Source organism: Panthera leo, chromosome C2, assembly GCF_018350215.1.
Source record: "Panthera leo isolate Ple1 chromosome C2, P.leo_Ple1_pat1.1, whole genome shotgun sequence".
In the NCBI taxonomy this organism is placed as follows: domain Eukaryota; kingdom Metazoa; phylum Chordata; class Mammalia; order Carnivora; family Felidae; genus Panthera; species Panthera leo.
Genome location: NC_056687.1, coordinates 80,756,615 through 80,770,607, shown reverse-complemented (window position 1 = coordinate 80,770,607; position 13,993 = coordinate 80,756,615). Strand labels below are relative to the sequence as shown.

Sequence of the window (13,993 nt, the reverse complement as noted above, 5' to 3'; positions counted from 1 at the left end):
CCTTTTAGGACCACTTTTGCTGCATCACAGAGGTTTTGGACCATTGTTGTTTCATTTGTTTCCATCTACTTTTTATTTCTTCTTTTATTTCCTGGTTGACCCACTCATTGTTTAGCAGCATGTTCTTTAACCTCCATGTATTTGTGGTCTTTCCAGATTTTTTCTTGTGGTCGAATTGAAGTTTTATAGTGTTGTGGTCAGAAAATCCTTCTTGATTGTCTCCTTCTGTTTAGATGATCTGTCCATTGATGTAAGTGGGGTATTAAAGTCTTCTGCTATTATTGCATTGTTATTGATTAGTTACTTTCTATTTGTTGTTAGCTGTTTTATATATTTGGGTGCTCCCACGTTACATGCATAAATATTTACAATTATTATATTTTCTTGTTGGGTTATCCCCTTTATTATTATATAGTGTCCTTCTTTGTCTCTTTGTTTTAAAGTCTTTGTTTTAAAGTCTATTTTGTCTGATGTAAGTATTGCCACTCTGGCCTCCTTTTGACACCCATCTGCATGATAGATGTTTCTCCATCCCCTCACTTCGAATCTGCAGGTGTCTTTAGGTCTAAAATAAGTTTCTTGTAGGCAGCTTACAGATGGGTCTGTTTTGTTTTGTTTTTTTTTATATCCATTCTGTCACCCCATGTCTTTTGATTGGAGCATTTAATCCATTTATGCTCAAAGTTATTATTGATAGATATGTATTTGTTGCCATTTTATTACTTGTTCGGTGGTTGTTTCTCTGATCCTTTCTTGTCTTTTTCTCATGTCTTGCTGATTTTCTCTAGTAATATATTTGGATTTCATTCTCTTTATTCTTTGCATGTTTATTAGTGGTTTTTGGTATACGGTTACCATTATTTTGTACATAACCTCTTCTGTAAATAGCAGTCTATATTCAATTGCTGGTCATTCAAGTTTGAACCCCTTCTCTCCTCCTCACGTCTTAGGCATATGTTGTTATAGTTTATATCCTTTTTCTTGTGTGAGTCTCTTGACTGTTTTTTTTTTTTTTTTTTTGCAGGAATGTTCATTTTTACTGCTTCCATGTTTCCTATGTTTATACTGTCATTTTTGGTTTCTCCTTTTTACTCAAAGAGTCCCCTTTAATATTTCTTGCAGGGATGGTTTAATGGTCATGAACTCCTTTAGTTTTAGTTTGGGAAATTCTTTATCTCTCCTTCTATTCTGAATGATTACCTATCTCTTCTTAACCACAGTGTGTAACGAGTTTGCTTCCATACAGATCCATATCCAGAGAGGTGGGCTTGAAATATGATGCAAGAACTATTGATGTACCATTCACTTCTTTTTTTTTTCTTTGCTTAAATGCAGTATTTGTTTTAGAAAACTTAAATAAGTTTAAATAGAACACTTTCTAGCCACATCCCAAATTGCTTTAGGAATGTCACTGGTGCTTCATGTAGGTGATGTGATCTAACAAGAATGGTGAATATGGGAGGTCACGAAGGAAATCTGAACTCACTGAGTACCATTGAGATCAAACCCCGGGTTCCATACCGGGGATAACTATTAGTGTAGCCCAGAACATCAGCTGGAGGGCAGGTGCTAGGGGAGAAGGGGGAAGATGACAGTCCACATATTCTGATTCAGGTGGACCCTGGACACAAACCAGAATTCATTCATGACGTCCTACAAGCCTTGACCCAAGTATTTATTATGGCTTCTTAGGAAAAGGTTAGGAAACAAGTTTGTTTACATGACCCATGACTGTGAGGTTGCTCAGGAGTCCAAGGTTAGAAACATTGGTAAATCCCAGGCAAAGTACTGACTCAGGGAAGTCCACACTTAGAATTCAAGGAGATAAAATGGGACACTGTGTTTCAAATCTGATTACCGGTTCAAAGTGTGGTTACAAAGAGAGCACTATAAACAGCCCCGTCCCTGTAGCTCTACCCATACTGGGCCTTGTTCCCCACAGAATGGGTCTGCTCTTACCGGTGGTGCTCTGTGCACTGGCTGCATGCTGCGGGGCTAGATCTCCACCCCTGCCGCCCCTCAGATTCTGGCCTCCCATTGCCCGCAGCTGCAATGATTCAGGTATTCTGGAATTGGCAGGCTTTGCCCTGCAGGACATCAACAGGGACCGAAAGGATGGCTACGTGCTGAGCCTCAACCGAGTGAGCGACGTCCGAGAACACAGACAGGCAAGTGACAGTCCCCTGTCCAGGGCATGTGCTTGCACAAGCTGAGGAGAACAACCAGGGAGGGGGGACCCAGGGACACATATTGCCAGGTACTTTCCGAATTGGAAGCCCTGCTAAAAACGCTCCCCTCTCCTCTGCCAGGGTATGCTCCACACCCCTATTGTTATTGTGCTAATAGTTATCGTACTCTGACCTTTCTCTACTGTCCCACGGGTTGTCAAAAATCTTCACAAACATCACAGACTTTGGCTGTACCATAACAGAGACTCTTTGGCCAGTCTTTAGGGGTTTCTGCTTCACGTGGGACACAATGCATTTCTCAACCCCCTCCAACAGGTTAACAGCCTGGGATCTCTGTTCTATTTCACACTGGACGTGTTAGAGACTGACTGCCATGTACTCAGCAGGAAGGCATGGAAGGACTGTGGGGTGAGGACCCTTCATGAATCGGTAAGTGCTCGTGTCCAGGAGCTCTGGAGAATCTAGGTGTCCTCTGAGCTGAATGAAGATTGCTCGCTATGTGCCACTCTTTAATGTTCTTCATTATAATCTCTTGGGCACAATGCCCATGTCATTATTCCCGCGCTGTAGATCAAAGAGCATCTAATTGAAGCAGTTTCTGTGAGTCCCAGTGGGAGCCATAGCCCCAGAATTGATGTTGCCATCAAATTGTTTCCTACCTCCAAGACCCTCCTGTAGTCTCTGAGCTAGTGTTCAAATTATGAGAAAAAAGATCAGAGATACAGTGCTGTGGACGTGGATCTAAGGAAGACTGTAGAAGCAATGGAGGGAGAGCTTCTTTGTTGGTTTTATTTTGCTTTTGTTTCAGTGAACACTGATATGAGACATGGGGCTGGGGAGAGGGAGGGTTTACAGTATGAGAGCTCCCAGAGGTGCCATGGAAGGATTTCCTGGATTCCTAGAACCTAAAGGGCCTCAGAATCCATCCTTTCAAAGGTGACTGTTGAAGAGGCTTGAAAATAACATAGCTTTCTTTTGATTCTCAATTATCCTGAGGTTATTTCCATTAACCGATATGAAACTATATTTTGAGGGCAGGACTGTGTTTGGAAGTAAAGTACTTTTCTAATCATTTAACCAAATTTGTCAAATTGCACCTATCTGATTTTGATGAGCAAAGTGTGTGTGTTTACCCTGTTATGAATTATATTTGTTAAGGTGACACTAGCTGCTGTAATACATGCCCTAAAATGGGTTACCTGGGTGGCTCAGTCGGTTAAACACCTGACTTCAGCTCAGGTTACAATCTCGCAGTTTGTGGGTTCGAGCCCTGCATTCGGGCTCTGTGCTGACCACTCAGAGCCTGGAGCCTGCTTCTGATTCTGTGTCTCCCTCTCTCTCTCTGCCCCTCTCCCACTCATGCTCTGTCTCTCTCTCAAAAAAATGAATAAACGTTAAAAAAACTTTTTATAATACATACCCTAAAAAGTATATACCGATTCCAACGTGATAGTGGTTTATTTCTCACTCATGTAAAGTTCAAAATAGAAATTCCTGATGAAGAGGACACCCAAGTTCCTTCCACATTGTGGCTCCAGACTCTGCCACCTTCAACTTGTGGTTTCTGTGACTGCCATGGTCATCTGGATAAGGCTATGGAAAGAGAGCATGGTGGGCAGGCCACGCATGGCAGAGCTTCATGGGCCATGTGGAAATTGTTACAGCCACTTCTCACCTTCCTGTGGTTGCAACTCAATTATACACAGTCACACCTAATCTGGAAGGAGGCTGGGAGATGGAGTCCAGCTGCGTCTCAGAAGAAGGTTAAACTGTTTGTTGATTTGCTGGTGATTTCTCACACTCAAAACTGCCAAAATTGATCTTTGTTTTTCATTATTGAAAAATAAAGCATCCAGTCTAATTTGGGGGCTATGTTTTTATTATTATTTATTTATATATATTTTATTTTACTTTTATCTTCAACTTAGTTAACACACAGTGTGGTCTTGACTTCAGGAGTAGAACCCAGTGATTCATCTCTTACATATCACACGCAGTGGTCATCCCAAAAAGTGCCCTCCTTAATGTCTGTCACCCATTTAAGCCACCCTCCCCACACACCGCCTCCAGCAACCCTCAGTTTGTTCTCTGTGTTTAAGAGTCTCTTACTGTTTGCCTTCCTCTCTGTTTTGATCTTATTTTTCCTTCCCTTCTGGGAAATATTTTTAAAAGTCAGTTTTTTCTACGACGTCATAAAATGTGTTTGTCTGTTCCAGGTTTATGGTCAATGCAAAGCATTATTTTACGTTAACAGGCCAGGAAGAGTTCTCTATGTACTTGCTTACAACTGTACTCTTCGCCCAGGTAAGAGAGCCCTCTGAATTTGTTCATTTTAATAAAATATGGAAAAAGAGCATGAAATAGGGCTATGCCTAGAGTATGCAGGGTTCTCCCACCCTTACTTCCTATTCATACAAAGGCCACATTCTTCTATCCAGTATTTGCCTCTCCCGTGAAGTCCAACTTGCACTGCTCCTCTTCCCACGATGAATCTTCTTAAATCACCTGCAATCACTTATTAGTGAGGACTGCATTAAACCCTGAATTTTCAGTCTGATGTAAATGGCATAATCTCTATGCAGGTCCCCAGGCTCCCTCTCTAGCTCTCTCTGCTATTATTTCCCTGACCACAACCACTCTGCACTTCTTGTAGCTGGATCCTTCACTATTTTCTGAACACACATTGCACTCTCCAATCTCCACATCTGCCTGTCCCTCCTCCTCCGCGGAGGATGCCCTTGCCTGATACCTTCTGCCCTTAGAACTTACACCCATTCTTTGCGGACCCCTGCCAATGCCACTTATTCTACCATGTTCTCTATTCAAGAAAAGAAAGCTTCTCTCCTGTTCTCATTCCTATAAAACTTGAGCCTAAGCGCTCCTGGAACACAACATACTGCCTTGATTTGAGTCTCCTATCTTACATCACATAGAACAGGTAATCCTTCTTCCTTCCTGCCAAAGCCCTCCTGGGTTCCTATCAGGTGTAAGGAGTCCATAGTATTGTTGAATAAATGAACTGAGAATGGGGCTGAAACTAATGACATTTCAAATACGCATATGCATTTATTCTGGATCCTTCTTTGGAAAGCAAGCATCCAAGGTATGGGAAAATAGGATATGGCTACTTGTCAAACCACTATGCGCCTGTGACTCCCCGGGTGGGTCTTGTTCAAATGCAGATTCAGATTCTATAGATCTGGGGTATGGCCTGAAAGTCTGCATTTCTAACAAGCTCTAGGAGATAACAATGTTGCTGGTTCCTTTGGGAGATAAGACAACAGAGCAAATAGTTTCTTAGCCATGGTTTAAGCTTCCTGGTTGTGAAGATGAGTCTTACGTAAATAAGAGAACAGCTAACAAGGCAGATGGGAACTGAAAATGGAAGTCATAGGTGCCAGAGGTATGGGAGGTCAGGAAGTGACACATGGGGGTGGTGCCAGGAGCAACAAACTGAGGAACTGCCTCACAATATGCCCAGATGCATGCAAATGAACACGCAATTGATCAAAACAATGCGTTTGCTCTACAAAAATAACTCCCAGAAAAGTTCTCTTACCTGACATTCATATGAGTTTTGCCACCTCCAGGTCCTCCCAATCAGAAATTCTGGCTACACCTTTAGCCTGATTATTCTATCCAGTCCACAGTGATTTGACCAATATTTGTTTGTGGCTCATTTGTATTTTTTAAAAATTTTTTAATGTTCTTATTTATTTTTGAGAGAGACAGACAGAGCATGAGTGGGGAAGGGGCAGAGAGAGAGAGAGAGAGAGAGAGGGAGACACAGAATCCAAAGCCGATCCCAGGCTCTGAGCTGTTAGCACAGACCCCGACATGGGGCTTGAACTCACAGACTGTGAGACCATGACCTGAGCTGAAGCCGGACGCTTAACTGACTGAGCCACCCAGACTTCCCATCACTTGTATTTTCTCATCTGGGAAGGTGTGCTTCTACCTTCCATATGTCATTCACTCATCCGTTCATTCAACAAGCATTTCGTAATAAGCACTTACAATGCAATAGACCTTGTGTTAGGTGTTGGGGACTTAAAGGTGGATTAGACGTGACAGTGATGAAATCCTAACATTTTAAGACACTCAGTCTGCCTGACAGAGGCAACGATGGTGGAAGATACTAAACTAACTGGGAAAAAGGTTTTACATCAAAATAAACACATATATTATGTATTTTTGAACAAAATTCCTAGGGTAAAAACCTTTGAGGTGAAAAAAAATCTTGCTTTAATTTTTGTGAATAATGAAAGTAATACACACTCATGGCAGAAAACCCACAGTTGACAGCTTTCTTTCCAGATAATGCCTTTTCTAGTCCATCCTTGTCAAAACGATTATCTTTTTTTTTTTTTTTTTTTTTTTTCAATCTCTGTCTCTTGCGGTCGTACGATTTGTGGGATTAAAACTCACTAAGAAATTTTATTTTTCAACTTCTCTCTGTGGCGTCAACAGTTTCTCGAAGAAGTATTCACATGACGTGCCCTGACTGCCCCAGCCCCTTTAAGTTGTCAAATCCCAAGGTTCTGGAAACTGCTGCCGAGTCCCTTGCAAAATACAACAAAGAGAGCGCGTCAAAGCAATACTCTCTCTTCCAAGTCACGCGGGCTTCTGGCCAGGTGAGGTTGAAGAGCTGTTATGCCAGCAATGTGTCTCATAACACTTGCTGTCCATGCTTAAGCTGAGACATGGATATCAAGGCACTCCTTTTAGTTCGCACTGGAAAGCCTTTTCTTCATTCTCTACCTCAGTAGGCCTGATGCACAATTCAATCATGTGTCAGTTTCTGAAACTGCCATGGGATTTCCACCAGAGTCGTGGGACTGCATGTCACCTCATTCGCCTTAAGGCTAGAAGGGAAATGGATTCCTAGTCTCCTTGGCAATTCTACGTAGGCTCACTATTGGCTGCTACGTGCGCATATTTGATTGACTGCTACGTGCGCGTATTTGATTGACCACGGACCGTTTAGCAAGTCAGTTTGTGCTGCATCTTAAGGCCCGGAGTGGATTATGAGCTCCACAGAGTAGGGAAAATGGCGGCTCATTTGTATTTGGATCATGTTGAATGAATTATATAGACAAAAAACTAAAAACAAATCTCCAGTGAGGAAAAATAAGCTCACCTAAGGGAAGGTTTTTAGAGCCCTTTCAAATCCTTAAGAAGGGAAGAAAGTATGTTATGTTCTTTAAGGAACAAAATCGCAGTACTTGCTTTGATCTTGATGGGGATACAGGGTCAACAGGAGGCCTGTGTTGACAATGACGCTGAGGATGTACAGTTCCCATAAATAAAATGCTGCCAAACCCAAACCATTTCTCCATGTGGTAAGATTTGATTTTTATTTCCCAACTCTTGTCTCATACCAGTGGGTGTTTGGCTTTGCCTTCTTTGTGGAGTACTTAATCAAAGAGTCACCGTGTACCAAACAGGAGGCCAGCAGCTGTGCACTTCAGCCCCCTGACTCTGTGGTAAGTATTCCTGAACATCTTCAGAAATGATTTAGGATTTGCATTCACAAGTCATCTCTATATGTACTTATTGAGCATAAATTATTGCATGAGGTGTTACAATGCATAAGATGCTTTTCTTCCCCTCAAGGAACAATTGATAATGCTGTTTAATTCTTCTTATATGTTGCTGAATTCAGTTTACCAGTGTTTCTTACAGGATTATCATAATCATAAGAGACATTAATTTATAGTTTTCTTGTATTGTCTCTGCCTGATTTCCTAAGAGTTTAATATTGGCTTCATAGAATGAGTTGGGCAATTTTCCCTCCTCTTTGATTTTATTTTGGAACAGTTTGTGAAGGATTGGTGTTCATTCTTCTTTAAACATTCATTAGAATTCACCAGTGAAGCCATCTGGGCCTGAGCTTTTCTCTGTGAGAACTTCTTGTTTTTGTTTGATTAATAACTCAGTCTCTTTACTTGTTATAGGTCTATTCAGATTTTCTGTTTCTTCTTGAGTAAGTTTTGGTAGTCTGTGTCTTCCTAGGAATTTGTACATTTCCTCTATGTTACTTCCTTTCTCAGCATACAGGACGATGTTCATAGTATTCGCTTCTTATTTCTGAAATATTAGATTTAATATCCCCTATTTAATCCCAATTTTAGTAATTTGAGTCATTTTTTTTCTTGGTCAGTCTAGCTAAAGTTTTGTCAATTTCGTTTATCTTTTCAAAGAATCAACTTTCAGTTTCAGTTTTTGGTTTTTTTTAATCATCTAGTTCATTTATTTCCTTCCTGCTCTTTATTATGGCCTTCTTATTGCTTACTTTGGGATTAGTTCTTTTTTTTTTTCTAGTTTCTTAAGATGGAAAGTTATGTAAATGATTTGCTATCAATTTTTTTCTTTAAAAAATTTTTTTTCATGTTTATTCATTTTTGAGAGAGAGAGAGAGAGTGAGAGAGAGAGAGAGAGACAGAGAGAACGAACACGAACAGGGGAGGGGCAGAGAGAGAGGGAGACATAGAATTGGAAGCGGGTTCCAGACCCTGAGCTGTTGGCACAGAGTCCGACATGGGGCTTGAACCCACAAACCATGAGATCATGACCTAAGCAGAAGTCGGATGCATAACTGAACCAACCAGGTGTCCCTCATTTTTTTCTTTTTTAAAAATAACATTTACATCTGCAAATTTTCTTCTACACAATGTTTTAGCTGCATCTAAGTTGCGTATGTTTTGTTTTGGTTTCCATTCATCTTAAACTATTTTCTAATTTTCTTTGTGATCTCTTCTTTGACCAATTGGTTATATAGGATTATGTTGTCTAATATTTGCAAAACTCCTCAGTTTTTTCTGTTATCTACTTCTAATTTTATTCCATTGTATTTTGAGAATATACTTGATTTGATTTCAATTCTTTTAAGCTTATCGAAGTTTGTTTTATAATTTAACATAAGGTATATCCTGGAAAATGTTCCTTGCACACTTGAGGAGAGTGTATACTTTGTGCTTGTTATTAGGTGGAGCATTCTGTAATGGTTGGTTTATAGTGTTTTTCAAGTCTTCTATTTCCTCGTTGATGGTCTGCATAGTTGTTCTATCCATTATTGAAAGTGAGGTTTCCAGCCATTATTGTTGACTTGTCTTTATCTCCCTCAAATTCTGTCAGTTTTTGCTTATGTTCTTTGGGGCTTTGTTGTTAGGTACATAAATATTTATAGTTGTTGTGTCTTCCTAATAAATTGAACTTTTTAGCATTATAAAGTGTTTTTCTTTGTCTCTACTAACAATTTTTGTCTTAAAATCAATTTTGTCTGATATTTGTATAGCCATCCCAGCTCTCTTTCGGTTATTGTTCGCATTATTTTTATTTTTTTCCATCTTTTAACTTTCAACCTATGTGTGTCTTTGAATCTAAAGTGTATGTCTCAAAAGCCTCGTGTAATCAGCCAGGTGAATTTTCTCAAGGAATAATTGGGAAAACATCTTCATCCTATTCTGTAGGGTCTGTCTTTCTCACTTGTCAATAACATCTGGGGCAGATCGCATAATTTTCTGTTCATTTTCTGTAATAAGAACACTTTCACTTAGGTAATTGAGATTCACTCTGGGGTATGAATAAAATCTGTTCAATCAGTTCTGAACTAAAACTTCTATCTTCTACCCAATGCAAAGCTTTTTTTCTCTCTCTGTAGCTTCAGCCTGACTTAGAGCTTAGGACCTGATGTGAGAAAGGGGTCAGGTCTATTCTCTCAACTTTTCTTCCCCTTTCATAATCTTTTGTTTAATTCTGGCTCATCCAACTTCCAAGAAGAATGAGAGACAATAAGAGAACAAAGTACAAAGTCTTTTTTATATAGCTGAAGTTGTAGTTTTCTCTTGATCTCCATAAAGCAAGTTCCAGACCTGCTTCTCTCAGGCGATACAGGTGTGGGTTTGTACAGAGGTCCTTTCTTGGCAGGATGATGTATTCTCTAGCTGACCCCTTGGAACCACCCCTTCTCAGATTCAGCCCCCACAGGTTTTTACTATTAAATGCCCCTTCTCTGGAAGATTGTCCCTTGAGTAGGTACTTTCAAAAGAGCCCTACCTATGACATTTGCTTAGCCCATGGAACCCTCACACATTTTTACTGTTCCAAACAGTGTGAACATCCTTCTCTTTTCTCTCCGTCTCCTTACCCTACCATAGTAGGATCTTGCTTTAGCCAAGATCCTGCCTTCAGAATGCTCTGAGAGAGAAGCAGATACCAATATTCATAGCCCATATGTCCCCAAACTCTAGGGTTCACAGGTTAAGCATGCCCACAAACTCCCTCTTAGTGGTCCACTCTAGTTAGAGCACCAGGTATGACTATGAATTAGAGTAACTCAGCAAATCTTAGAGTGGGAGTGACCAGGCTCTGCTTGGTACAGGTAACTGCAGTCTCTCCAGAAGGTTCTCATAGAGCCCATCCCCTATATGGTTTGGTGATGAATTGGAGAAGGAAGAAGCTGAAGTACCATTCTCCAAGGACTTCCTACATTAATAAATTTTCCCATCTTAAGGAATTTCAAATCTTCTCTTTGCGTATTCTGGAAATGAGTGATAGAGTAATATTCAGGCAAGCCATTTAGACACATTTTAGTAAATTCCATGTGAATATTCTTAAAAGTTCTTTAGAAATCGAGGCAACATTTTATTAAAATATTCTATTTGTGCTCGAATATATGTACACTGTATGACTCTAAAATTCCTCTTCTAGGAATTTACCCAAAGGGAGTAACTAAGAATTTGTTAAGTAATGCAGAGGAATATTAGGTAGCGATTATAAAGAAAATCACAGAAGACTATTCAGTGCCATGAAAGGATTTTCACAATATATTATTAAATGACAAAAGAGAGTTATAAAATAAAATATGTAACATAATCCTGTTTATCTAGAAGAAAATATGTATGCAAAGGAAAAAAGGTCAGAAGAAACCAAATCATTGTAGGAAACAGTTAACTTCCATGCAGTCACAGGTCCTTTAATTTTCTTTTTGTTTATCCATATTCTAAATAACTATTATTACATTTATATTAAGGAAATGAAATTATTTTATTTCTAAATTTTAAAAAAGTCAAAGGAACTAAGAGGAAGTTTGTGTGAGAAGAGAAAACTCGGGTGGAACATACATAAAAGGCTACCATTACGTGAGAGATGAAAACAGGTTTTCAAAATGACTCAAGGGTAGAAGTAAGGCCAAGAGGTAGATGTTCTATAGACACAGATTTCTGCTCAATACAAAGAATTTTCTAATTGGGTTTGTTCCTCAAGAAATCCTTAGTTTCACATCACTGGAGGCGATTTAGCCTAGTTTGGGTGATTATTTGGTAAAAATGATCTAGTGAGAACTGGCTCAGAGTCTGCCCATAACATGATAAGAACATAAAACTGTTGATTGCCTGTGTGTCTACACAATCAGAAAGCTAATGGATTTCCATTTATAGTCATTGATAATCATAATACTCACAGGACATTGTGTTTTCTCTGTCTTTAGCCTGTTGGTCTTTGCAAAGGTACACTGACTGAAAGAGAATTACAAAAGTTTGTCTCCGTGACTTGTGACTTCTTTGAACCACAGGTATTTTTCAGTCTAATTGTTTGTCTTCCTGTGAAGAGAGCAGATCATCTAAATCCTATGGGCCCCTACCCCACCCTCTCCTTTTCATTTCCTAAAATCTGTGATCACCACTGTATTCAGGCTGCCCCAAGGCCACACCCTGAGGGTGGCTAAAGACCTATCACACTATTTTTTTTAGTCACAAAGAGGTCCTATACAATAAGTAAGACTCCTTCAGAAACAGGAACATCCCAGCTCAGATGGCTCAGGCTTCTGAACACTGAAATCCAGTGGATTTCTGACACTGAAATCCAGTGTCCTGAAGAGCCTTACCCTGAACTGCAGGTAGAAGTTGTTTCACTGGAAATATCCAGTCCCTTTCCAAAAGTATTTATTGAGTGTTTACTATAAGGCAGCCAGCTGTAGTTGAGAGGATGATTGACACAGGACACCTGGTCCCTGTCCTTTCTGCCACCTGCGAGCTGTGTGACCCTGGGCAAGTTCTTACCTGTCTGAGTCTTGGTTGCCTTGTGTGTAGAATGGGGTTGCAACACCCACCTCATTCAGATCCCTATGGGAAACCCTAAGAGGAATTGGAGGAACGGCCCTGTACATGGCCTGGCAATGAATAAGCAATCAATAGGATGGCTGGGGCTGTACTTACTACTGAGAGCAGAGTGGTGGCTCACCAGGGACTTGGAAGAGACCATTTAACCTCCCTGAACCACTGTTCAGCTCTGAATTTGTGAGGCTTGCAGTCAAGCTTCTGTTATCTGGTTTTGCTTTTTAATCCTGAAGTTCATCCCTCTAGCTGGTCTCCCTTTGTTTTTGTTTTTCTTAATTTTTTATTTTATTTTAGAGAGCTGTGGGGAGTAGGTGAGGGAGGGGCCAAGGGAGAGAGAGAGACAGAGACAGAGAAAGAGAATTTCAAGCAGGCTCCACTCTCAGCACTGAGCCCAATGCAGGGCTGATTCCATGACCCTGGGATCATGACCTGAGCCGAAATCAAGAGTTTGACACTCAACCAACTGAGCCACCCAGTACCCCTAGCCAGTATCTCTTTGAAACGTTCCATCAGAAAGTCCCAGAACAGCTTAGTTCCGTACCAGGTATGGCAGGAGGTTTTCCAGGGAATGTTCCCTTATTTGAAAATGTTCTTATTTCAGGTTCCCGCCCCTGGAGGAGAAAACCCTGCAGCTAACCAGGGACCTGCGGACCTCCCCACAGTGGAAGAGTCCCAGCAGAAAATCATAGCCCCTACTAACTCGCCCTCCAAAGCCGTGCCTAAAGGATCTGTCCAGTACCTCCCCGACTTGGATGATGAGAAGAAGCCTGAGGATACTCAGGAAAACAGCCCTGTTGAGGCCTTCCCTGTGCAGTTGGAGCTCACCACAGATCCCCTGGGAGAAAGTCTGGATGTTTCCTTCCTCTTCTTGGGCCCTGAGGAGAAGAAGGTGGTTGTCCTGCCATTCCCCAAGAAGGAACAACGCTCTGCTGAGTGCCCAGGACCAGCCCAGCAGGCCAACCCTCTTGTTCTCCCACCTTGAGAACCACATAGAGTTCTCATGCCTCAGGTGAAGGCATGGTCCCCTGTAGGAGAAGTCAGATGTACAGAGTGACTCATAAAGTATATCTTTTTGACTCTTCTCGGTTTCATAATGTTATCTGGAAGTGGAAATTATGAGGCTACACTCTACTTGTACACTGGGCTGCATCCCTTCTGAACCATCCAAGGCCTCATATCATGTTCAGATGCCACTGTGCCTCTCATGTCTTCAGCCTCTCCTTCTGCAATCTTACTGACTTTTACCTAAATCTCTGATACAGGGCCTGCTATACTTAGGTATGCCCTCTTCCATCTGGGCAAGAGCACACTGATTCTTTTGATCAAAATGAGATAAAAATTGAAGGGTATCAAGAAACTGGGATTCATCAGAGTTTCATTCTCCCTTTATTCCATAATTATTTCAGCAGCAAGTATTGGTCAGATATTGTCTGCATAGCCTTCGGCCTGAGGGTGGAATCTTGTTTCTTTCTTACCTGTTTGAAGTCTCCACTACCCAGAACTTGATAGACTCACTTACCTTCACTGTTGGAATACAGAGTCTGTGGCCTATGGCTGAGCCTGGAGGGAAGCAAACACTGCTCCAAAGATGGGAAGCTTTCTGATTCCATTAATAGTTTTGCTCAGAGTGGAAATCAAGAGCCCAACAACATTCATTCTCAATTTTTTCACTTAAGAAATAATACA

The 13,993-nt window shown here is 40.8% G+C and overlaps 1 protein-coding gene across 1 annotated transcript; it reads left to right on the top strand.

Annotated features, from left to right (window-relative positions):
* Positions 1 to 1,928: 1,928 nt before the first annotated feature.
* Positions 1,929 to 13,387, top strand: FETUB (fetuin B). The gene is made up of 7 exons (XM_042955814.1): positions 1,929 to 2,168; positions 2,505 to 2,618; positions 4,406 to 4,493; positions 6,660 to 6,823; positions 7,574 to 7,675; positions 11,680 to 11,763; positions 12,909 to 13,387. Exons 1-7 carry the CDS (start codon positions 1,944 to 1,946, stop codon positions 13,287 to 13,289), a joined length of 1,158 nt encoding a protein of 385 aa, XP_042811748.1. The 5' UTR covers positions 1,929 to 1,943; the 3' UTR covers positions 13,290 to 13,387.
* The last annotated feature ends 606 nt before the right edge of the window (positions 13,388 to 13,993 follow it).